The 26,512-nt window shown below is 39.6% G+C and overlaps 1 protein-coding gene across 3 annotated transcripts in view; it reads left to right on the top strand.

Annotated features, from left to right (window-relative positions):
• Nucleotides 1-26,512, top strand: part of sorl1 (sortilin-related receptor, L(DLR class) A repeats containing) — a 129,625-nt gene that overhangs the window by 76,734 nt on the left and 26,379 nt on the right. For 2 of the 3 annotated variants that reach the window (XM_030744182.1, XM_030744183.1), the window contains exons 11-31: nt 4,222-4,295; nt 5,325-5,413; nt 6,383-6,561; nt 9,199-9,385; nt 10,164-10,292; nt 11,620-11,705; nt 12,677-12,849; nt 13,032-13,163; nt 13,560-13,651; nt 14,536-14,782; nt 14,900-15,038; nt 15,206-15,379; nt 15,505-15,618; nt 15,708-15,830; nt 19,524-19,643; nt 21,822-21,947; nt 22,095-22,205; nt 22,412-22,543; nt 24,605-24,736; nt 24,985-25,119; nt 26,090-26,242. In XM_030744182.1, the coding sequence (XP_030600042.1) occupies nt 4,222-4,295; nt 5,325-5,413; nt 6,383-6,561; nt 9,199-9,385; nt 10,164-10,292; nt 11,620-11,705; nt 12,677-12,849; nt 13,032-13,163; nt 13,560-13,651; nt 14,536-14,782; nt 14,900-15,038; nt 15,206-15,379; nt 15,505-15,618; nt 15,708-15,830; nt 19,524-19,643; nt 21,822-21,947; nt 22,095-22,205; nt 22,412-22,543; nt 24,605-24,736; nt 24,985-25,119; nt 26,090-26,242 (2,847 nt within the window). The remainder of the gene's footprint in view (nt 1-4,221; nt 4,296-5,324; nt 5,414-6,382; nt 6,562-9,198; nt 9,386-10,163; nt 10,293-11,619; nt 11,706-12,676; nt 12,850-13,031; nt 13,164-13,559; nt 13,652-14,535; nt 14,783-14,899; nt 15,039-15,205; nt 15,380-15,504; nt 15,619-15,707; nt 15,831-19,523; nt 19,644-21,821; nt 21,948-22,094; nt 22,206-22,411; nt 22,544-24,604; nt 24,737-24,984; nt 25,120-26,089; nt 26,243-26,512) is intronic. The other variant, XM_030744184.1, reaches the window with a different exon arrangement.

Raw genomic sequence — 26,512 nt, 5'->3', positions numbered from 1 at the left:
AGCTGCATAAAGACCTAAAGATACCTTCTATTGTAGGAGATACATTACATGCAGTGGAGTCAAATACTGACAGATTTTTATGGTTGGAGTAACACTTTTGTCTTACACTCAGTTGACAGATGGAAATAGTAGGAGAATAATGTATTTTAGTAAAGATAGATGAAGATTCGGTGCCATCTGTTGGAGAATGTCTTGTTTTTCTTTAGCAACTTTCTCTTGACCTCTGAGGTGTTTGAGATGCCATTCTAGTTCTCTTAGTATGTGTCCACTTCCTGTGTTGCTCAAAACACACAAAATGTGATTGCATCCTGTGGGAAATGTGGGCTAATTACTGCTGCAGCACCCAGTGGACACTTTCTGGGTCAAACACACTCATGAATACAGGGATGAATATATATAAACACACTGTTTACATGCACAACCACCACAATTCATTCCCATGCAACTGAAATTACTATTTAAAAATTATTAAGTGTCCTTGATTTATATGTACGTTGATAAGCACCAACATTAAAACAATCTCAGTAACATTTGGTAGGTCTCCTAACCTAGAGGTCCCCAACCCCCGGGCCGCGGACCGGTAACGGTCTGTGGGTCAGTTGATACCGGGCCGCACTTAAAGAATAAATTACTTACATTATTTCTGTTTTACTTATTATCTGAGTATAAACTATATTTTATTTTGAAAAATGAGCGAATTCTCTCGCTATGACTTCCTCTTGACGTGTCAAGATGCTTCTAGTCACATGATACGTCGCCGCTAAAATTAAACCCAGAAGCTTCATGCCTGTTTAATGAAATCGGTTGGTTGACTTACATAACGCTCGTTTAAATATTTGAGTGCTCAACAAGAGTAGAAAAGTGCTATATAAGAACTATATAAGAACTAGTCCATTTGTATTTAACTGGGGTTAGCAGATCCAGGCGGACCCAGCCATCAAGCTGACACTCTCCGGCACTCGACACCGCGGCTCTGCAGCCACTCTCCATGTGAAATCAAAGCTTGTATTGGTGTGTGCCGGCTGATACTTACACAAGTAAGTATCAGCTACACAAGGTAGCAAAAATGAGTTGCAGAGAAACAAGCTCAGGGCTCACACTGATTAAGCGTTATGGTGAGTTGTATTTTTCATGCGCTTTATACAGTAAAAATTGCCTCAGTCGAAGTCGCACAAATTGGATTTTCGCTCTAGTTGGATGGCTTCTGCAGGTCCCGATTTTTCCTAACGTTAATTCCAATAAGATCATCACCTAAATCAGTCGTATTTTTGCCTGCCTCGGGTGAAAAATCTGGTCCCATTGTAATACATTTCCAATTAAATGTGATCATATAAGCCGGATGAGTTTAGCGCTAAAGCCCTCCTCAGCTCCCACCCGCTCACTTGCATTGGCTCGTTCATGCACAACTACACACACTAACAGTGCCTGGAGATCACTTTATGGCAAATGCAGTAGGCCAGCATAAGCTGTAAACTTGCACTTACGAGCAAAAATATGTGATTATAAAATTTGCAGAAACAAATTCAGAGATGAAGCAGAAGCAATTGCAACGAAATTTTATCTGTCTTAAGATGGATTTTTTACAAGTCGGATGAAATTCCATGGACTGTTTGAATCCGACTGAGACGATTTCTACTATATTTGTTTTTGCAGTGTATCTTATTTTGAAAGTGTGTTTAAACATTACCATGGCGACCAGAGAGGGTTGCGGAGAGAGAGGATGTCATTCATGCTGTGGTGCGAGGTTAGGAGGATGCTTCCAATAGAGTTGCATATGAGTACACAGTGGATTCAAGTATTATTGAACTACATATCACACTTTTGATCATCTATTTTGACGTATTATCCACCACACATTAAAGGCCGGTCCATGTAAATATTTTATAACACTAAACCAGGCTCAAAAAAGGTTGGGGACCACTGTCCTAGCCCATGCCCTTGAGACAGGACCTTTGAGGGTGTCCTGGCAGCAGATCCTTTGGGTCCTGTGGATTGTGTCTGGATTCCAGTGCATGTTCCAGTGTTCTAGTTTCTCAGTGTGGTGGAGCGCATTGTCCTGCTGGGAGAGGTATTATCCAGTTGAATAAGAGGATCACAAGTTTCCCATCAAATACTGGATTATAACAAAATGATTAACGTTATTTACATTAAAATGTCACCTGTTTTATTGTTGGACTCAATCAGTGCATATTACGGTCTGTTATTATACTTGCAGTTTATCACTATTTGTTGGTCTGTGAAAATTTTTTTTAATGATAGAAAAAAAATTGACAAACCATAAGATAGCATGAGAGCATTAATTTAAAAACATTAGAAAATTAAAACAAACTACAAGGTTAAACAGAAAAGGTCCCATACTTTATCAGTTTAAAGCATATAAACACACTTTCCGAATCTTTTTGTGTTTTACCTTGTGGTTTGTTTTGATAGTCTAGTGTGAAAGTCCCATGCTCATTCTGTGCTTTCTTATACTCACCATACCATCAATATAAAGCAAAGGACTGTCAAGATGAAACAAAATAACACTGAGACAAAGCATAGAAACACTGAGATAACCCATGAGCATATTTATATAAACCTAAGAACATCTACAAAAAGCATAAGGCTATTGAGGTAAACAGTAAGATAATTGAAGCACAAGATAAAACACAAGGACATCAACAAAACATATAAGAACATCACAAAATGAAAACCAGAGAAACCCAAATAACATGAGTATAAAACACAAGAATGTCAATAAGAAACAAAGGAAAGTGAGATAAACTATAAAAACTTTAGATAAAACATGATAGAATTAAGATAAGACACAATAACATTAATACAAACCATAAAAAGATTGAGAGAAACCAAAAGAACACTGAGATAAAATGAGAGCATTAACATAAAGCATAAGAACATGGACAAAAAGCATATGACTAACAAGGTAAAGCATATGATCATCAGAACACACAAAAAAATAGGAAAACACAGGACTATCAGTACAGTAAAATCATATGACATTGATTGATTTCCTCAGAAATTATTCTAAGAGACATTCTGCATGAATAGGTAAGTTTGAATTTAAATAAATTTGAGAAAGTTTTGTATTTCTCTTTAAAATTACCCTTGTGGTCCTCTAATTTTTGAAGGTAATGCTTCCTCACTCATCCAGAAATCAATTCCTGGCAGAAACACAGACTCACACTGAATTATGGGCACGAGATTCTACAAGTTTAAAGAGTGAATTTTGGAAGAACACGTTGTTATTGGCAGTTGCAGTTCAAAAACACCAGTATGTGCCTTCAAATGGAGAAGATAATAGAACTCTGTTGTACACGCACACTCACAGAGACTGTGCTTGCCTGTATCATACAGTAATCTCCATAATGTCTGGGACAGAGACACAGTTTTTGTATTTTTGCCTCTGTAAATCACCACAGTAAATGAAACAATCACTCCCCATTTTTAGAGGTTCAAAATTAATGGGACAAATTAACATAAATTTAAATATTAAGACTATTTACATATAATACAGTCAATAACTGCTTGAACTATAGAATCCATGGACATCAGCAAATGTTGTGTTTCCCTTCCCTTGAGGTGGTCTGCTAGACCTTTACTGCAGCCACCTTCAGTTGCTGCTTGTTTGTGGGTCTTTCTGCATTCAGTTTTGTCTTCAGTTACTGAAAAATGCTGGATATTTGGACTTGGACTTGTCCCATTACACAATAAATTCGGATCAATCAAATGGTTCCTTGGTGGATGATTCAGGCACTACACTCAACATTGTAGGGTATAACACTGAATCTGGTAGAAGAATCCTTAACTTTGGTGATTTCTTGAGTTCATCTGTCACTGCCAGCAGGTCACCATTCTTTACTTCTCCACTGAAATGTTTCACTCTATTGGATTCTGTATTGGGTGGATGTGTTCATCATTTTTGAGATTACATACAGTGAATAAGGGAAAATATATGAATCTTGTGTTTTTATTATTATTTTTTTCTCATGATGTGTTTTACTGAATGTCCTAAGCAGATCATTGCTGATGAGCTCAGAGGAATGCATTTCTCAGCACATAGTAAGGCCACATGCATGAAAAGATGCAGAATGCTCTGTTTGAGCTCTTGAGTTACATACTTTCCATATGTGGAAGCAAAAGCAGTGGTCACATCAAGTCTGTAATACTCAGGGAAAACCCCTTTAGTGTGTGTTAAAGGCCTTTTTTGTTTTCTGATTGCAGGATCTGTTGGCAGGAACTTGGCCAACAAACCCAATGTGTATGTATCCAGCAGCGCTGGAGCCCAGTGGAGAGAGGTCAGTACAAAATTCAATACAGATGACTAGGAAAGGCTGGCTTGTAAAACTGTCTGTCAAATAAAATGTCAACATACTGTGGTTCATTCAAGTCCAGTGGCTGTAGACATTGTCAAGCTTTTTGGATCTTTATTTAGCTTTCTAGAAGGACTGACCTTCTCTTGCCCATGTCTCACAAAGGCACGTCAGTATTAATTTACTACATTTAGTTTTCAAAATACATAGATTAGTAATTATTGCTTCATTAGTGTGTTCAAAGACTCATGTTGTGCATTCCTTAGTTTTGCTGTTATCAGCTTCATTTTCAGTAGCAACTTGGTGGGGGGTTGTTTTGTCCTGGATTTAAATGAAGTAATTTTGAGGTAATTGGATTGTTTCAAACTAAGCATTGTTTACTGAGTAAAGTAACAATCTAACAGGAGATAGATCACTGTATTCAGGGTCCTCATATGTGCGGTGAATCACATTCATTGGAAGTCTTTGATATGAATACATGAGTGTTTTTCCTGCTTAATACTTGTTGTAGTGTAATGTTTTAGGTCATAAAAAGAACACTTTACTCAAAATAACATCACTTTTTCAATTATTGTAAATGTGCAAAATTTCTAAAATTATTATTAGAGCTTATTTGGATATAGATTGATGCGGAGAAAAGTCTTTAAAGAAGGTTTTGTCCATTTAAAATTAAATTTGCAAGGCAAAAAGTAAAAGTCTGTTCTTCAGAAGTACATAGTTTTTCTTCTTCAGAAATACCAATGCTAGTTGGAGATGCCTTTATTAAAATAATGGAGGCTTTTTTTAGCCATCATTATAATGCCTGAATGACATTATTGAGCCACTATAATGCCTGAATGTTTTGCTCATTGTGTAGCCTTTTGGGATTTTTAAGCTCTACCTTTTTTTTAAATTTTTTTTATACAAAGCATCACAAGGCCATTGATGCCTCTAGACTAGCACTTCCAGATTTGTTCTAAACTGTTAAGCACAATATGTTCTGAGTGCTCACTGACAGTACTTGTTGTAATCTAGGCATTGGCAGGGCCTCATTTCTACACCTGGGGTGACCATGGTGGTATCCTTATGGCTATCACACAAGGAGGCCCCACTACACAACTGAAGTAAGTCCAAATGCTTTTAATAGTCTTCTAAGAGAGGAAATTAAGCAGATTGGAGCTCAGGAGCTTCAATCCTAGATAGGCTAATTTGTGACTGGAAGATTTCCATTGGAAATCCCCAAACAGCTTTAAGAAATCTAGCAAGTAAAGCACATAAACGGCACCTACCATGTGATTGTGCTCATTAGTCAGCAGGAGCAGACTGTGAATGGGAAGCTGCCTGTTGGAGTTAGAAACCAAATACTCCTTCCATCAATGAACAGAATTATATTAAACACCTCTGTGCCAACAGCGGTGTTTCATATAATGCCAACTACCTTGCAGCCAGTTTTTATTCATTAAAGTAGCTCCTGTAGCTCAGGAGGTAGAGCAGGTCACCTACTAATTGGAAGGTTGGTGGTTTGATTCCTGGCTACTCTAGTCTGCGTGCCAAAGTATCCTTGGGCAAGAGACTGAATCCCAAGTTGCACTCTGATGCAACTGTATGAATGTGTGTGAATGTTAGATAGAAAACACTTAGCTGTAGAAGGAAGTGCCTGTGTGAATGGATGATTGAGGTATCTTGTATAGTAGAGTAGAAAAGCACTGTATAAGAAGCAGTCCATTTACTGTCCTTACCCTGATAACTCTGTAAATTGGTTTTACCTTCATACATACAAATGTCACTATAACTGGGTTAAGCCACACCTTTAGTGTCTGTTGTACTCCCAATTTTTGCCATAATTAACTTGTGTTCTTTTTCTTTCTTCTGATTATTTCTTGTCCCTCTTGCCGTTGCTCACTCAGTGAATGAGTGGGCATACAGCCGATGAGCTGAAAATTTGGTAACTCTTGTTATCAAAAATTACTCAGTATGTTTAGTCGACAGTACATCAAGAACAGCTAAAAAAAAAAAAAAAAAGAAACTCTTAGAAGATATAGATATAATAACAAAAGATATAATATTGGATAATTATGCCACACCCCTGTCAGGTTCAGCACCAATGAGGGCGAGACGTGGACCGACTTTAAGTTCTCAGAAAAGGACGTGTATGTTTACCAGCTGCTGACAGAGCCTGGAGAGAAGAGCACCATCTTCACTATTTTTGGTTCTTACGCAGAGCAGAGGCACAGCTGGCTCATCTTGCAGGTCAACACCTCTGACGTTCTGGGTAGGTCCAAGATTGAGAAATAGGAGAGTAGAGCTCTTAGCAAATACTGTTTTTTTTTTAAATCAAGTTTTAATCAGATGTTGCTTTAAAATCCTTCTCCTCACATACAAGGTCTTGAATAATCAGGCCCCATCTTAGCTTAAAGACCTCATAGTCCCATATCACCCCAACAGAGTACTTCACTGTCAGACTGCCAGCTAACCTGTGGTTCTTAGGGTAGACAGACACCAGGTCTATTTTTAAGCTTAGGCTTAAAACTTTTTTGATAAAGCTCACAGTTAGGACTGGATCAGGTGACCTTGAACCCTCTCTCAGTTATGCTGCAATAGGCCTAGGCTACTGGGGGCATCCCATGATGCACTGAGCATTTCTTCTGCACTCACCTTTTTTTACTCTCTGTGTTGATACACCACCCTGCATTTAATCATTAGTTATCATTAATCTCTGGCTCTCTTCCACAGCATGTATGTCCTGTCTCTCTCTCCTCACACCCAACTGGTCGCGGCAGACGTCCGCCCCTCCCTGAGCCTGGTTCTGGTGGAGTTTTCTTCCTGTTAAAAGGAAGATTTTCCTTTCCACTGTTGAAAGCTTGATGACAATATACAGGGAAAAGCATGGTGTAAATTATTGGTCATAACTCTGATTTTACTTGGCCTGTCAACACAATTTAAAAACTGGTATGTAGTTTGAAGTCTGTGCTTTCAACTCAAATTGAAACAGATCAGCATGGCAGAGTCACAATGCTCCTATCTCATTGTACATCCTGTATAATGACAATAAAAGGCATTCTATTCTATCTCGGCGATGCCATTTGGACCCGCCCGCACCTCCGTCCACTCCGTCCACTCCAGAGGGTTAATACTAATGTCATCCAAACTATGGACAAATATATTGGAATTATTTAGTAAACAAGAAACTCTTAAATAAACCAGAATATATTTTGTATTTAGATTCTTCAACATAGGCATCTCTTGCTTAGATGACATCTTTACACATCTTGGCATTTTCTCAGTCAGCTTCATGAGGCAGTCACCTGGAATGGCTTTCAGTTAACAGCTGTGCCTTTTCAAGAGTTAACTTTTTTTGAATGTCTTGCTTTCTTGAATATGTTTGAGACCATCTGTTGTGTTGTGAAGCGGTAGAGTTGGTATACAGTGAAATACGAGTATACAGTGAATACCTGTATTTCACTAATGTTCCATATTACGGCAAGAACTACTCAACTATGTAAAGAAAAACAACAGTCCATCATTAAGAAATGAAGGTCAATCAATCCACTAAATTTCAAGAACTTTGAAAGTATACTCAACTCACAAGTCACAAGACTGTCAAACATTACTATGAAACTGGCTCTCCTCAGGACCTCCCCAGGAAAGGAAGACCAAGAGTTACCTCTGTTGCAGAGGAGAAGCCTCAGAAACCTCAAGTTAACTGTACCCAGGATAAGACCCCACCTAAATGCTTCACAGTGTTCAAGTAGCACATACATCTCAACATCAACTGTTCAGAGAAGACTGCATGAATCTGGAGTTTATAGTCGAAGTACTGCAAAGAAGCCACTTCTAAGGAAGAACAAGAGGAAGAGAATGGCTTGGGTCAAGGAACACAAGGAATGGGCATTAGACCAGTGGCAATCTGTCCTTTGGTCTGATGAGTCTAAATTTGAGATTTTGCTTCCAAATGCAATGTCTTTGTAAGGTGAGCTGATGGTTCCTACATGTGCAGTTCCCACCGTGAAGTATGGAGGAGGAAGTGTGTTGGTATGGGGGTGCTTTGCTGGTGACACTGTTAGTGATTTATGATATGATTTATTCAAAAATCCAAGGCACACTTGACCAGCGTGGCTACCACAGCATTCTGCAGTGACATGCCATCCCATCTGGTGTGGGCTATGTAAGGGCTATTTGACCAAGAAAGAGGATGAGAGTGTTGCGTTAGATGACCTGGCTGCCACAACCACCTGATCCAAACCCAATTAAGATGGTCTGGGATGAGCTGGACCGCAGAGTAAATGCAAAAGCAGCCAACAAGTGCTCAGCACCTTTGGGAACTCCTTCAAGACTGTTGCAAAAACCATTTCAGGTGATTACCTCATGAAGCTGACTGAGAGAATGCCAAGAGTGTGCAAAGCTGGAATCAAAGCAAAAGTTGCCGACTTTGAAATCTAAAATCTAAAACATATTTTGGTTTGTTTAACACTTTTACTACATGACTCCGTTGTGTGCTTTGTGTGCACAATGACAATGAGTTGAATCAAATCTAAAAAATAGTCTGGATGACTTCAGTATTAATTTACAATGTAGGAAAAAAAAATAAAAACACTGAATGAGAAGCTGTGTCCAAACTTCTTACTGATACTTTACTTCTACAAGTAAAAACATAATTGATATAAAATATAGTGAAATATATAAATACATGAAAAGCTTTGTAAACTAGACAAAGGAGTTGGAATGTATATGTTTATTTACTTTGTTAAATACTTAGCAACATATGGGAACCATGATGCTAGCAAAACAATAGAAGTGTACAGCTATAAATCTGTCTTGAAAGATTGACTTGATAAATGGACCACACAGAATATTTATAAGCATTTGTGTGATCCATATCTATACTTTTTCTTTCTTTGGTTTTTTCCAGGGGTACCTTGTTCTGAGAAGGACTACAAGTACTGGTCCCCATCTGATGAGCATGGTAACGAGTGTCTGTTGGGCAGAGAGATAACATTTAAAAGGCGAGCTCCTCATGCTACGTGTTTTAACGGAGAGGATTTTGACCGGCCAGTCACCATCTCTAACTGCTCCTGCACACGCCAGGACTATGAGTGGTGAGGGAACCAGGGAACCACCCTTGTAAAGTCCAGAAAATCTCCAGGCCTTTTGTTTCAGAAGTCTCATATAAGAATAATTCAATTATTAGATAAATCTTTTATCAATCAATTTTCTACTGTTTATCCACATCCCGGTCATGTTTAATGATTGATAACTATATTGCCAGGAATTGACTTCAGGAAGTCCTGAAAAAGGCATTGAATTGTCAGAGAATTAATGCATGATAGGTGAACAGTTCTTGGTGACATGATAGCCGCTGCTTTTTATTGATGTCTTTAATACTTTGTTTGATAATATGATACTGGGGTTAAATTTCATTCAATGTGCATTTCAAAACTTATAACATTTAACTTGGGGAACCCATGTAATAACAAGAATAATGAAAAGAGAAAGTAAGAATACCTTTCATATATATATATATATATATATATATATATATATATATATATATATATATATATATATAAAATATGGGTTTTTCCAGTGGGGGTGGTACAGGGCGAGCAACAACAAGGCACGGGGAAAATGGGAAATCTGAAAATGCAGTGGAGAAAATTGGTGCCATGGTTTTTGGCCATGTATTTTCTATATTCATTAGGTTTAATATCAACAGAACCTCTGTCATATCACAAATTAAGTACTATGGCTAGGGTTCGGCTGATTTCTGACTCTTATTACATTTCACTTTACATTAAATCAGACTGAGTGTCCTGTGCTGTGAAAAAATTGTAAAACTAACTTTTTTTTCCCTTGTTGTCCTTATCGTCCTTTCAGTGATTATGGCTTCAAGTTGAGTGAAGACTTATCTCTTCAGGTGTGTGTCCCTGACCCTGAGTTCTTGGGCGATCTCTACGCTCCTCCAGTTCCTTGTCCTGTTGGGACCACCTACCTCCGCAGCAAAGGGTAAACTGCTGTTATCATTAAAATGCAGTAACATGCAGCCTACCGTGCTTTTATGACATTTTTTAGGAATAACAGATTCACAACAACATGATTTTATTAAATAGGAAGACTTTTCCTGTTCTTTAGTTTTAATTATCTACTAGAGCAATGGTGTCAAACTCAATCACAGAACGGGTTAAAGTTTAAAACAGCCTAAGTCGCAGGCTGAACAGGATTATTGAACAGTCTAAAACTTAAAATAATAATAAATAATCAGCAATATTAATTTGAATGGCCATAAAACAGCAACTTTTTCCTCAACACATTAAATAAAATATATTTTCCTCAAAAATAACACCAGGGAAAATGAGAACATTTCAAGCTGATGAAAATTAGCAAATTTCTTTTTGATGTGATATCAGCAAAAAGTCTCTTACTCCATTTCTTTCTTACTTTCCATGAACTGACAAATTTCCTCAGACAGCTCATCGTACCTGAGTGATAAGTCACGTCACCAAATTCAGAAGCTATTTCCTCCAGAAAAGACCAACACTGACAGTGATTTAAACCTTTGCCAGTTATAAAGTTCACTGTCTGTGTTACGGTGCTTATGACGGGTTCTGTTTTCAGGACTTTACTGCACAGTGTTTCCTGGTATGTGATGCAGTGATGCACTGTCAGCTCACCTGTGCAGGACTCCTTCTGCATATTCTCCCGCATCCACCCCACAATTTCACTCTTCCCCACACATCGCAGGTGGGGAAAAGAGACAGGTTTACCTCTGGTGTCAGCGAACAGGCCTCCTATCTGTTTTCAAGGTCCACTTTTCATGTGGCCATTTTTGGGGGTCAGGCTAGCTTAAATGTCACTGTAAAAAGTGCTGACTGATGTTTTTATCTGGTGACTGCTGATCAATGTCTTATTGGCAACGTGGGACAATGAGTTAGTGAACAGGTCTTGATCTGCATGGCAGCTGTTGCAGTGCATAGTGAGATTTGTAGTATAAGTGGTGGGAGTGCTATTTACCAGCGGGCCATATTGAATTATCTCGCTAGCGGGGCTTGAGTTTGACATGTGTACTAAAGAGGAATCTAAATCTACTCTTAGGAATCTGTAGTACAGCATCATACTGTCTCATGAAACATCCGTTGCTTTGAAAGCTTTTGGTTTCGTTCGTTACATCTTTGGTCACATGTAATAATTTTTGTCACTTTACAGTAACTGATAATTCCCAGGAATTCCCCCCTGCATTTATTCTTCTTGGTTTGTTGCTTCCTTTTTCCACTTTTTTGGTTGGGACACCTCCAAGTGTGTGACAAACGAACACTCTTTTGCATTCGTCCTGCAGCTATAGGAAGGTACCAGGTGACAGCTGCAGCGGTGGCGATGTGGAGGCCAGGCTGGATGGAGAGATGTTGCCTTGTCCTATCGGAGGTAATCTGCTTTTTTATAAAAATTTGAATATGTGACTGATGTGGAATTTCAAACTTAAATGTGTCATGTGGCATTTTCAAACAAATTATGATTTCATCCAGTTTTACTCGCCGGAATGCTTGTGTGGATTGTTGGTGCCGAACATGTGGAATGCATTTATTTTTTCATAAACACTGCAATGCAGCTATATTGGAAATAAAAAGTTTAGCATCAATAAAAACAAATAACAATTTCAAGTTGTCTTCTTCCACTGCTGCACCTGAATGCTCACTCAGGGGTCAACTACTAATTGGAATGTTGGTGGTTTGATTCCTGGCTGCTCCAGTCTGCATGCCAAACTATCCTTGGGCAAGATACTGAACCCCAAGATGCCCTCCGATGCTCTTGGACATTCGCAATGTGTGCGAATGTTAGATAGAAAGCACTTATGTAGCTGTACAAATAAGTGCTTGTATGGATGTGTGTGAATGGGTAAATGAGGCATGTTGTGTAAAGTGCTTTGAGTTATCAAAGTAGAGTAGAAAAGCACTATATAAAAACCAGTCCATTTACCATTTATGTGTGTTGGTTGTGGCACTCAGTGCATTTTTAAGTTGACTGAAGTCATTAACACTAGCTTCCTGAGTTTGTAAAAATAAACTCATGTAACTTAGGATTTGGTGGAAATATCTATTCATTATTCCCGGAAATGAAGAAATTGGGCGATACTGCATATTTGGAAATGAGATGACGTTAACTGATGTCAGTGACTTGTATTTATCTGTTGTGTCACAATCATTACAATCTACAATTATTTTTTTCTTTGTTTGTTTTATTGAAGAAAGGGGAGAAAATGAAAATAAGACCATGAAAATCCTTTTCAGATCCTTTGCTCTGCAGCTTAATATCGTTACCCAAACTGAATCACATACACATTTGTAGTCCCAGTGTTGTCTTTGTTTTCACTCAGACTGTCTCCTGTGCTCTTGCAGAGAGTAATGAGTTCATCTTGTATGCTGTGAGAAACTCTATCCATCGCTACGACCTGGCCACGGGCACCGACCAGGCTCTGCCTCTAGCTGGCCTTAGGGAGGCTGTGGCTCTGGACTTTGATTACGACAGGAACTGCCTGTACTGGGCCGACATCTCACTGGACACCATACAGGTCGGTGTGTGTATGTTAACTGTGGTGATGAGACTCGAAGACTCAAAATTTATTCATGTCAAAATTGTTTGTTCACCCCTCCCACTTTTTTCCAAAATGACTGATAGTCCCTCAGCTTGTATGTATTCCATATCTACTTACACCTTTTTATTAACCTGCATTTATCTTCTTTTGTCCTGCAGCGGCTGTGTCTGAATGGCAGCACAGGTCAGGAGGTTGTTGTGAGGAAAGACCTGCAGAATGTGGAGGCTCTGACTTTTGACCCCATCAGTAGACTGCTATACTGGGTGGATGCTGGAGCACAGAAGATTGAAGTATAGAAGATATTTTCTATGTGTTTGTATATGTGATTGACAGTGTTCTGTGAGAAAATGTTTGGCACTCAAAATACCATTGCTCTAAATGTATCCTTTACACTGCTGAGACATCAGAGTCCACAGGCAATTGCAATTGCCTATTTTTACCCAGTTCTTTTCTTCATGGACAGCTTTGGTTGTCATGTTACAGTACTACTTAGTTATATTACTACAGTATATTTGTTTTGTTTTCACACCTTCATTACTGTTATACTCTGACTTTTCATGAGTGTCTTTAGAGCCTTTGTGATGTTGTAGATATGAATTCATCAATAGCTTAACGGTTCTGTAAGATATTTTAATTTCAGTCATGCAAATATTAACTGAACCTTGTCCCTGTTGTTGCCTTTGAAGGTTTCAAATCCTGATGGAGATCTGCGTCACACTCTGCTCAACTCTTCCATCCTAGAACATCCGCGAGCTATGGTTCTGCTGTCTGGAGAGAGGTAAGAACAGCAGGAACCAAGACCATTTAAAGAAATTTCTATGCAGCTTGCGACTGAAAGACTGAATCTACAGAATGAGCAGAGCTGTCCTGCTATAATCTTTGCTGATGGATGCTCATACTGTCCTGTCTTATATTCAACACAGAGTTCAAGCTGATTTGAGAAGTTGACGTTTCCAATCAAGAACAAGAAATTATAATACATAATAGGTTTACTGTTTACTCTTTGAGCATCCACATGAGCAACTAAAAATGCCTTTTCCAGGCAGATACTCAGTTGAGTGGTTCCATAACATATAAGAATGTTTTTTTTTCCTTTCTGTGAATCATCCGAAGCTCTTACAGAGTAACAATACAGACTTGGAGGGCATGAGTACAAAGTGTATGTGTCATTCACATATTTGTGGTTCTGAAATTCTGCATTTGCTTTTTTTAACTTTACCTTAAATTAAACATACAATAATGCTGACTCTACACTCCAACCAGCCTTTGGAGAAGAGATGATCAGACAAACTGACCACACTTTCTAAATATGATCTCTAAAAACACAGCCAAAAACAAAGAGCTGGTTCTACTTCTGCAAATGTAGGTCTGCTTTTATTTTCGATGCCACATGTTAGGATTCATTTTGTCTCATATTGACTTTGTTTTTCTCTTATTTAAAATGAATTTATGGTTGATTCACAGTACTGGCTTTGTCCTTCCTCCTTTTGTGGTCACTCATATATTTTTACATTGAACAGTCTTTTACTAAACATTTGAATAGTCTGAGCTAAATGCTTGGCTCATAATCACAATAAAAAAGTACACAAGTCTGGATTTGGTGTAAATTCTTGTTAATTTAATCTTGTATCCTCTCCATGGATGTCCACTGATGCCACACAGTCTGATGTTCTGGACTGACTGGGGAGACCGAGCACCTGGGATTTACCGAAGCTACATGGATGGAACCAACGTGTCCCACATCGTGTCAGAAGGTGTTCGCTGGCCCAATGGCATCACAGCTGATGACCACTGGCTGTATTGGACTGAAGCCTACAGCGACCGCATTGAAAGGGCCGACTTTACTGGAGGGCAGAGGAGCGTTCTCATGGAGGGACTACCCCACCCATACGCCATAGCTGTCTTTAAGGTAAGAACATGCATATGTTTATTTTTTTTTAAACCTAATACCGTCCTTCAGTCTTGTATTACAAAAAGGCTATATTTGTTTAATTTTTTACACTTTTGCATCGGATGCTGTGTTCAGAATGACCTGTACTGGGACGACTGGTCCAAAATGGGAATCTTCAAAGCTCCAAAGGTTGGTTCTCAGAACAACGAACTGATTGTTGGCAGGCTAACTGGAGTTATGGACCTCAAGATCTTCTATAAGGGGAAGAACAGAGGTGAGGAACAGAGGGGGAAGTCACTTCACAAAGTTTGAAAGTAAAAATCAAATCAGTCCAATATTTTAAGTAATTTGCTGTATTCAAGACTTTTTGGCAAAGACAGGGGAAATATTGTAGGCGCAGGATTAAATTAAATAAACTGTGTTTGTTTTCTTACTCACCAGGCCATAATGCTTGTGCTGACCAGCCATGCAGCCTGCTGTGTCTGCCTCAGCCCGGCCACAGACACACCTGCATTTGCCCAGAGGGTGCACCAACTGTAACTATGCCCAATGGAGAGCTGCAGTGCCAGTGTCCCCAGGGCTACCAGCTCCAGAACAACACCTGCGTCAAGACCGGTGAGATTAAGCACAAACTGCAGAATGCTTCTGAAAGATGCTGGGTTGTAAAATATACAGATATGAGGCTTTTACCTCAGAGTGTGAATGATTAACAGTTTGCATATTATATACTACAACTTCAGACCACAGCTGTTTGCCAAACCAGTATCGGTGCTCCAATGGCCGATGCATCAGCAGCATATGGAAGTGCGACAGTGACAACGACTGTGGAGACATGAGTGATGAACAAGAGTGTCGTAAGTATTAGTCATGTTGTTGTTTTCATAACAGAAATAATCAGCTGTTTCTATAGAAATACAGTTCTTTTTGTTCTGTCCTTTCCCAGCCACTACGACCTGTGACCCATCCAACCAGTTTCGCTGCGTGGCCTCAGGTTCCTGCATCCCACTGGCCTTTAAATGTGATCGTGAAGATGACTGTGGTGACAACAGTGATGAGGAGAACTGCGGTAAGATGTGTTACTCCCTGTGTGGCTATTATTACTTCAAGCAAATGTTGCTTGGAGGTGTTGACTGACATTTGGTGTTAATTATCTGTAGTGATTTAACATTGACATTCACAGCTCCAAAATGAAATATAAAAATGTAATACAAAAAGCTACATTTTAGTTTAAAAACAGCATGTGATTCAGCTAAATACAACAGAAATGTGTTTTTACACATTCTAAGACTGATATAATCCTATAAAACAGTTTTGATTTGGCACCATACACATTCTCATGGTTCCCAATAAGCTGCAGATGCAGCAGGGATTTCTGAGTGACTTGTAGGTGAAAATAATGTTGGTAATTTTAACAAGAGTAAACAATCCTAAAATAAACCAACACATCATCTTGCTAAATGTATAGGAAATTTAGCAACCTTCTGTGGGTTTTTGGCAACAAAACAATAGTTGATTCTAATACAATGACTATAGATGACAATCTAGTGGAACGAGTAAATGATGTTAAATTTTTAGGAGTTGTTCTGGATAATAAACTTAATTGGAAATCTCATTTAAAACACATAAAACAAAAACTATGTAAAAGTATTGGACTTCTAAACAAAGTAAAAAAACATTTTAGAACTGTCAACACTTCGGACATTATATTATTCATTTGTCATTCCATATTTGACTTATTGTATAGAGGTGTGGGGCAACACATTTAAAACTAACATCAAGCCGCTGTTTGTGACGCAAAAGAAAGTTATAAGAGTTTTACACAATGTGAATGCTAGAGAACATACTAATAAATTGTTTATTCAATCAAATATTTTAAAATTAAGAGACTTGGTTAATTTAAAGATGTTATTAGTTATGTTTAAAGCCAGAAAAAGGCTATTGCCAATTAATTTACAAAAGTTTTTTGTTTTAAATTCAAGTGATAGAAACAATAGAAGGAAGCATGATTTTATAAGTAAATCCATAAACTACTACTTTAAAACAAATGTGCATTTCTGTTTATGGAGTAAAATTATGGAACAGTTTGGATGATGAACTAAAAAAAATGTTCTACAATAAATCAATTCAAAAGACTTTATAAGAAAAAAATTATTAAATCTTATGCAATTCTAAGTGAGTAATGAAGAGAATGATAATTGTTTGCAACTTATATTATTGATTTAAAGTATACGGCCATGTAAAAAACTTTTTTTGGAATTATTGAGAAAGGGGCAGGTCTTCACAAGAATTTCTTCTTCTTCCTGCTCCCTTTTCACTCATGTATAGCAAGTGTTGTAATAGAATGTTTGATGTAATGGTTAAATTGAGTGAATAAATTGAAACTGAAATTGAAACTGGTTAGCAATAGAAATAAAGGCAAAATGCTTATTTTATGCAAAGTATTTGAGCTAGACGTTTTTCATGAGAACTGCCTAAAAATAATGCCACTCCTCAGTTCATATCTATATGTTAACCATGTTGTTACACTGGTGAGCTGCTTCATAGCTAGAGGACATCTGATTCAAACCCTGGCTGGGGCTTTTGCATTTTCTCCCTGTGCCTATGTGGCACAGACATGCATGTTGGGTTAGCTGATGAGTCTATATTGGCCACGGCCATGTGAGGTAGATAAAATATTGGAAGTGTACATAATCAAGCAGCACTGCATTTATATTTTGTCTAAAACAGGCAGCACATTACATGCATTTTTGTTTTGTTGTATCATTGACAACAGAGGAAACACACTGATCAAGCATAACATTATGACCAGTGACTGGTGAAGTCAATAACACTGATTATCTGCTCATCATGGCATCTGTTAGTGGGTGGGATATATTAGGAAGCAAGTGAGCATTTTGTCCTCAAAGTTGATGTGTTAGAAGCAGGAAAAATGGGCAAGCGTAAGGATTTGAATGAGTTTGACAAGGGCCAAATTGTGATAGCTAGACGACTGGATTAGAGCATCACCAAAACTGCAGCTCTTGTGGGGTGTTCCTGGTCTGCAGTGGTCAGTATCTATCAAAAGTGGTCCAAGGAAGGAACAAGGGTCAGCGAGCAACAGGGTGATTTAAGTGGCTCTGAACATAGCATGGCTAAGCACTGCTGCAGATCATGTACACCAGGGACACTCAACTTCATCTAGCCGAGGGCCACATTTGGAAAATGAGAAGAGGCACAGGGCCAGTTATTAAACTACATTCATATTAAATAAGCAAACTTTGAAAAAGGCTGATAGCTCGTGCACATATTTTGATGCATTTTGCTAGCTCCACTGCAATTCAGTATTTTGAACCGTCTTCAGCAGCATAGCTGTAACCTTTCCTATCATGCAGACAAATGTTGGACAAATTCAAAAATGCAAATGATTATTAATAATTCTTAGGCATAGAATGAACATATTTCAGCTCTTTTGGTGTGAAAGCTGTTTATAAAATGCATTGATTAAGAAACACATAACTGCACAGTGCAAACCACCAAATATTGGAACATTTCTGAAATACGATAGTTCATTTAAAAAAAAAACAAAAAAAACTGCTTGGTTATTTTAGAGTCTGGAACAGGCAGCACACGTACGTGATCATATGTTTACATTTTAACCATCACAAACTAGCAGTTATTGATCAGTTACATCCTTAATGTGAGGTAATGCATCTCATTTCCTGTGAAAATTTACTGAAGTTTGGTTTGTGAGATATCAAGGCAATATGTAAACACTGGTTGAGATGTGAGTCGGTGTGTCTATTGCGCTTCTTGTCCTTAATTAGATTCATCACTGAAAACCCCGACTCACATATGTAGGTGCATCCGAACATTGTCAAAATGTATATAGCGAGTTCGGATACTGATGAGCAGCGTGTGCCCAAAACTCACACAGTCTCTGCTCTGAACTTGGCTTTTAGGACATCATTAGCCTGCACCTGGACCAGTCCCAGCTGGAAAGTGCCCTCATTGATAGCAGGCACCGTGTTTTTTGCCTCTGCTGGGCAGCTCCCAATGACAGCAATGACGAATATTCTGCCCATGATTGGCTGCTAACCAGCCCGTGGGATGAGTATGACTCATGTACAGCCTTTCAGTATTCCCTAATGACTGTGGCCTCTTTCAGCAGGATTAACTCACCCTGCCGCAAAGCAAAAGTGGTTCAGGAGTGGTTTTAGGACCACAACAACAAGTTTGAGATGTTGACTTGGCCTCCTAATTCCCCAGATCTCTATCCAGTCAAGCGTCTGTGGGATGTGCTGTACAAACAAGTCCAATTCATGGAGGTCCCACCTCTCAACTTACAGGACTTAAAGGATCTGTTGCTAACATCTTGGTGCCAGATACCACAGCACACCTTCAAGGGTCTAGTGTAGTCTCCCCTCAGCCCAACCGGTCGCGGCAGATGACTGCCCCTCCCTGAGCCTGGTTCTGCTGGAGGTTTCTTCCTGTTAAAAGGGAGTTTTTCCTTTCCACTGTCGCCAAGTGCTGCTCATAGGGGGTCGTTTTGACTGTTGGGTTTTCTCTGTATTATTGTAGGGTCTTTACCCACAATACAAAGCGCCTTGAGGCGACAGTTTGTTGTGATTTGGCGCTATATAAATAAAATTGAATTGAATTGAATTGAATGCCTCGACGGGTCAGGGCTATTTTGGCAGCAAAAGGAGGACCAACACAATACTAGGCACATGGTCATAATGCTATGCTTTATCAGTATATTTGTTTTCTATGCATTTCTCAGAGTCTCATAAGTGTGGGCCCGATGAGTTCACATGTGCACGTGGTGTTTGCATCCGCAAGACTTGGCGCTGTGATGGAGACAATGACTGCAGAGACTGGTCAGATGAAATGAACTGCACTGGTAAGGAAGACCAACTGCATGATACATTATATTGTACTACAAAAGCATATTTTATCAAGAGGTGTAACCTGTTGTAAAATGGCAGCAAACTACATAGCTACAGTCATTAAAAAGACAGCTAACTACTCAGCTATAGTCATAGAAATGTACAGTACAGTAGCCATAGTGCTGTTTTGGATATTCTTTTTTTTTTTATTCCTCTTAATAAATGAAACAGCAACTAAATCAGTTCTTGATGAGCTTTAATACAAATAGGCTAGTGGTCACTTTATTAGGTCCACCTTGCTAGTCTCAGCTTAGATCGCCTTTGCTTTTAGAATGTCCTTAATTCTTTGTGGCAACGATTCAACAAGATGCTGGAAACATTCCTCAGAGAATTTGGTCCTTATTGACATGATGGTGTCACACAGTTGCTGCAGTTCTGTTGGCTGCACATCCATGATGTTTCCACCACATCCCAACGGTTCTCTGTTGGATTGAGTTCTTGTATCTGTGGTGCCTATTTGAGTACAGGGAACTCACGGTCATGCTCAAGAAACCAGTTTGAAATTATTTAAGCTTTGTGACATGGCATGTCATCATGCTGGAAGCAGCCATCAGAAGATAGGGACACTTAAGTCATAAAGGGAGGAACATGATCAGCAACAATGCTCAGGTAGGCTGTGGCATTTAAAGGATGCCCAGTTAGTACTAAGGGACCCAGCATGTAAATGGACTAGTTCTTATATAGTGCTTTTCTACTCTAATTGAGCACTCAAAGTGCTTATGCAACACATTTGCATTCAGCTATTCATACAAGAACTTTGATGTATGTCTACGCTAAGTGCTTACTCTCTAACATTCACACTCCAACACTTGCATCAGAGAGCAACTTGGAATTCAGTATCATGCCCAAGGATGTTTTGGCATTCAGCCTGGAGTGGTCAGGAATCGAACCGCTATCCCTCTGATTAATAGGTGACCTGCCACAGCCACCTCCTGAGCCACAGCCACCCCAGCAGCATGTGCTGCTAAATATCCCTCAATATTAGACCACAACCAGTGGGCTGAACTGTTGATACAAGGCAGGGTGGAGCCATGCTTTCATGTTGTTGATGCCAAATTCTGACCCTCATCTGACCAGGCAATGTTTTTACCAATCTTCTGTTGTCCAATTTTGGTGATCCTGTGTGAACTGTAGTCTTAGTTTTCTTAGCTGACAGAAGTTGCACCCAGGATGGTCTCCTGCTGTCATAGCCTCACAGTCTTCTTCAATATTCAACTTGTTTTTCACAGCTGCTCTTCCGCATACCTTAGCTGTAATGAGTGGTTATTTGATTTACTTTTGCATTCCTGTTAGCTTGTAACTGTGGTTATTCCCATCTGACCTTTGGCATCAACAAGGCATTTTCACATAGAGAAATGCTGCTTACTGGTTAATTTCTATTTTTGGGCCATTTTTGGGTGGCTGTAGCTCAGGAGGTAGAGCAGGTCACCTACTAATCAGAAGGCTGCCGGTTTGATTCTGGGCTGCATGCCAAAGTATCCTTGGGAAAGATACTGAACCCCAAGTTCCTCTCTGACGTAAGCATTGGAGTATGAATGTGTGTGAATGTTAGACGATAAAAGCAATTAGCATAGTTACATATGCAGTTGCTTGTATGAATGGGTGAATGCAAACGTGTTGTATAAGTGCTTTGAGTGCTCAGATAGAGTAGAAAAGTGCTATATAAGAATTAGTCCATTTGCCATTCTCTGTAATGAGTGTGGGAAAATCCCAGTACATCAGCATTTTCTGAAATACTCAGACCAGGCCATTTGGCACCAGCAGCCATGCTATGTTCAGAGCCACTTAAATCACCTTTCTTCCCCTTTCTGATGCTCGGTTTTGAACTTCAGCAGGTTGTTGATCATGTCTACATGCCTAAATGCATCGAGTTGCTGCCGTGTGTTTTTGCGTTATTGAGTACATAGGTATACCTAATAAAGTGTTGGGTGAGTATTTATTTACTATGGAAAAGACGTCTATTTACATGTGCGAGAATTTAACATGCATTATGCATCAGAGTAATGCCACTAACAAAAAGTGTGTATTGTAAAAATCATTACATTTCATATCAACAAGATTTAAATTTGTCATGTCAAAAAAAAAGTCATCTGTCATAATAGCTTTTCCCTTTAATCTCTGTTTGTTCTCAGTGGGCCACCATACATGCGAGCCCAGCAGTTTCCAGTGTACCACAGGTCACTGTATACCGCAGCGCTGGAAATGTGATGGTGATGATGACTGTCAGGATGACTCAGATGAAGATCCACAGCATTGTGGTAAGTTTACCCTCCTGCAGTCAAACCTTGAAAACATGGCATTTGGGGTAGGGTCATGATTTTTCATGTCCTGTTATAAAAAAAGTAATGTAAGCAAAGACTGTCTGTTATTGATCATGTTTTATTCATATTATGCTCTGTTATTAGAGGGAACTCAGTGTAAAGGCTTCCTCTGCTCCAATCACACCTGCCTGCCAGCCTCCGCACACTGCAATGGCATCAAGGAGTGTCCAGACGGTGCAGATGAGAACAACTGTGGTGAGTGATCCTATTTCTTTAGGAGACAGTAAGTATGTTGTCCAGTAGAGAATATAGTCAACTGACTGTTAGGCTAATCTGCCCCCCTCTAAAAAGCCATCTGAGCCACCACAGGGGAGGTCTAATTTGTACAACACACTGCAAAGCCTGTAGTGTAAGTGCGTCATTGTGTTTTTATAAGTTTCTTTGTTTTTTTTCACCCAAAGATCCCCTGTGTACTCGCTACATGGAGTTTGTATGTAAGAACCGAGTCCAGTGTCTGTTCCAGTCTCTGGTGTGTGATGGGATCAAACATTGTGAAGACGGATCTGATGAGGACACTGCATATGCTGGATGTGGTGAGCAACAATCATCTATACTGCATCACTTACTAGGGAGGCGCGCGACTAGTCGACTAAACCGTGCTATTGTCACTAGTCGGTACCAGACATACTGGCTGATTAGCCTAATTGTTAAGACTTTCATTGATACCCGGTGCTGGTAAGTGGTTGTCCTAAATGTTATGCAGCTCTCTGTAGGCCGAACACGCACAATAGTGCAGTAGTAAAAGGGTGCAGGAACAAAAACAGGTACAATAGAAGAAAGGAAGAAAGTCCGCACACCAGAGCGCTCCTGGGACAAAAATTTAATCCATAAGGACCTTCAGATGGTGATTTGAAGGTCCTTTTGGATTAAATTTTTGTCCCTGGAGTGCTCTGGTGTGCGGACTTTCTTCCTTTCTTCTAAATGTTATGCAGCCCTCTGCCACCTGACATCATTATAGAAAAATAACTCTGTTAATCTTGGCCTGATATTTTTATTAGGTCTAATTTAATTTTGAAGTTTTACAATCTGAAGTGCACCTCCCAAGAAATACTGCCATTTCCTTCCATGCATTTCCAGCTATATCCCCAAGATAGTACAAAGATACAAAAAAAAACTAGAGGAACAGATGTGTTTGCGCCTTAAAACAACTGACCACAGTAAAGAGTAGGACTCAGGAGGGAAAAAGGTCCAAGCATTTCATGTTTCTGTTGGCCGGCACCGCATGGCTGCGGGGCATGGCTGCAAGGTAATTAACACATGCAATGGACCTACACAAGCATAAACGCCAGTCGTCCAATTACATACTGTAGGTTACGTGGTAGCTCTACAAAGAATCAGGCCTAAGTTGGAGGAGGTAGCTGGGGGAGAGGGAGATCTGGGCATGACTTACAAGCTGGAAAGTTGGAGTGATGGTTTCAAATACCTTTGTTGAGACAGTTTTTGACGTTGTTCATTAAACACTTTTAAAATTAACTTGATATCCAACTGATTCTTAGTTTTAGATTAGTCAGTTAGTCTTAATTTTTTTTTCTCTTGTTTAGCCAACTAAGAAATTAGTCACCAGGAGCATCCCTTCCACTTTCCATGCCTTTGGAAACCCTCCGTTGATTAACTGTATCTTTTAACCTGTAACATCTAGATGTACACCTTTATTCTCAAATTTAATTCTTAAAGCAGGTGTGTAGGTGCATCATCTCAAAACAAGGGAAAAGGAGATTAACAATTACACAACATAGTTAACAAAAAAGGAGACACACACACACACACACACACACACACACACACACACACACACACACACACACACACACTACACATCACTCACACACATAGGGTCCCGGTGAGGCCACGTACAGTGCCGCGCAGCCACTTGCCTCTCCTTATTAATTACAATATAGTCATTATGATTCAAACACATTATTATACACACAGGACCTTGTGGGGCGGGCATGTCACCAAGAGGATGATGAGGTGGGGCTTCTCAGGTGGCCCCTCTCAGTTCTTCGCTACTGTCTGCCCCTCAATTTTTTTTGCACCTTAGACATTGAGGGTTTTGGGGAGGGACGGTGTGGATGAGGACTGACCACCAGTGGTCAGGTGCTTGTGTCACATCTGATCCCTCAATTTTAACATCACCCTAGCTTCACACACAGCTTTACACCTCATACATTCACATACACTAATACATGGACCCATCATATCACCGGCAGGGAGGGGGAGGGGTGGGCAGGTCCTTCTACACCCCTATTTCCTACACTTCGCCCAGAGTGGGGGATGGATGGTGTTTTGGGGGCTGGGCCAGCAGCATCCTGGGGGTGGGGGTGTCCATTCGCCCCCATTTCAGAGGTGGATGGATGTGAATGTCTCTCTCTCTTCTTACACTTCCAACTTTTCAATGTTTTACCTTTTTTGGTCTTGTAAACATTCTAATGAAATAGAACGCTAATTTTGTCAACTACAAATACATTTGTGCATGGGAACACTAACCAAATATAATATATACAAATGAATAGCACATGTGCTGTGGATCCAAAGAAAATAAGAGCTTGTGCAGGACTAGCAGGCAAATAAATTCCTTGTGTATATTCTTTCAGCCACACCATCCGAATTCAGCAAAGTGTGTGACATCTATACCTTCCAGTGTGCCAATGGAGTGTGTGTGAGCCTGGAGTGGAAGTGCGACGGCATGGATGACTGTGGGGATTATTCTGATGAAGCCAATTGTGGTGAGGAGGAGGAGCTTATGGAGAAATGCCCAGACCACACACACTGCACTCGATGTTTACTATCAGCTCGTGGAAGAAATGCACTGATTGAACACACTGAATAGATAACAAATCTGGAAGATTATTTTGTACTCTTGCAGGCTTTTATCTGAGAAATGAGCAAGTATGATTACAGATGATTATTATCAGTAATCTTATTATTGTTATTAAGATTACTCTGATTATAACTTTTTCTCTGCTTACTGCAGCTGCTCCTACTGAGGTCCCAGGCTGTTCTAGGTATTTTCAATACGAGTGCGAAAATGGTCGTTGTATCCCCACATGGTGGAAGTGTGATGGAGAAAATGATTGTGGGGACTGGTCTGATGAGGCCCTGTGTACAGGTACGGACATCATTAAGAGCACAGTGTTAGTTCTGGCAGTCAAGCTCGGTCAGCACATCCATTGATTTTATAGTGTGTTCCATTGGAAGTTGTAAATTATCTGATTTCTCAATTAGTATTTTCAATTGGAATGCCTCCTTAAGTCAGACTTCCAATTTGGAACGTTGGAGCAGCCCCACCATCCTCGAATAAACAATCCAAGATGGTGGCAGAGCACATAAACATTTAGTAAAACTGGCCACTGTTGTCTATTTGTGACTCGCTAAAGAAGCCATATGTAGAACATTGACAAAAAAAAGCATTGCGCTGTATTACCTGTGATGCATGAATGGCTCTACCTTGAGTAGGGGCAAAAGAAATCCAGTTTTTGCTTGCTTTTTAACTTTAGTACAGCTTTACTACTGGAACATGCTTAATTTGGGAGTGACAGCTGATGTGCCATGCTGCATCAGCCGATGGCTCAGTTGATACTACTTTGCACATCCTAAGGGTCAATCTTGTACGTGGTGGTCTGTTTACGCTGTTGTAGCAGTTGTCTCTGCAAGCCACTTTTCAATCCACATTCACTCCAGCTCCTTCAGGCATGGGTCATTGTCATATCTGTTTTCACTAATATCTGCCCTTTTCTGTAATGGGGTGTTGCTGGTAGTCTCGTTGCCTTTAGGTTTTCTATGTATGTGTTTGGAAGGGTAAGGCTGTCCCAGAAAAGAGTCATACTATCAAAATCCCATTTTGACTAAAGTAGGAAGAGTGGGTAGTGGATTACTTTTATGGTAAAAGAAACACAGCTCTATAGTTGGTGTGTCATTGTATTTGAATATCAGCATTAACACCTATTTTTGATGATTTGTAGTATTTGGACAGTGACATAGTTTCCATATTCTTGCTGCTGTATGGTGAATGCTGCATGACGAATTTTTAATTGAATAAATCTTGCTTCTTGAACCAATAAATTAACTTTTCATTGCAGGTGGTGTTATTCCTCACACTGTGGCCCCTGGTCCCTCTACATGTGCCCCCAACCGCTTCCACTGTGGCTCGGGGACTTGTATCATCAATACCTGGGTGTGTGATGGCTATGCCGACTGTCCTGATGGCAGCGATGAGTTTGGATGTCCAGCAGGTGGTGATTTTTGCTGTTTATAGCAGTTTATATTTTACAGGTGTTAACCAAATCGAAGGAACATATTCATCAAATATAGTCCAATTAAAGGGGACCAAGTATGTGAACTTCCAGCTCAAGATTTTTGTTCTTGGGTTCTATTACAACAGCTTTGCATGATTCACACTTATGTATTTATTCTTCTTTATCTTGTACTGGTTCTTGGTGCAACCCCTCAGTTCATTCTATCCCATATTAGTGACATCCACTCTACTCAGGTAGAGTAGAAAA

The sequence above is a fragment of the Archocentrus centrarchus genome, chromosome 13 (genome assembly GCF_007364275.1).
Source record: "Archocentrus centrarchus isolate MPI-CPG fArcCen1 chromosome 13, fArcCen1, whole genome shotgun sequence".
Classification (NCBI taxonomy): domain Eukaryota; kingdom Metazoa; phylum Chordata; class Actinopteri; order Cichliformes; family Cichlidae; genus Archocentrus; species Archocentrus centrarchus.
This window is presented reverse-complemented; position numbering and strand designations above follow the sequence as displayed.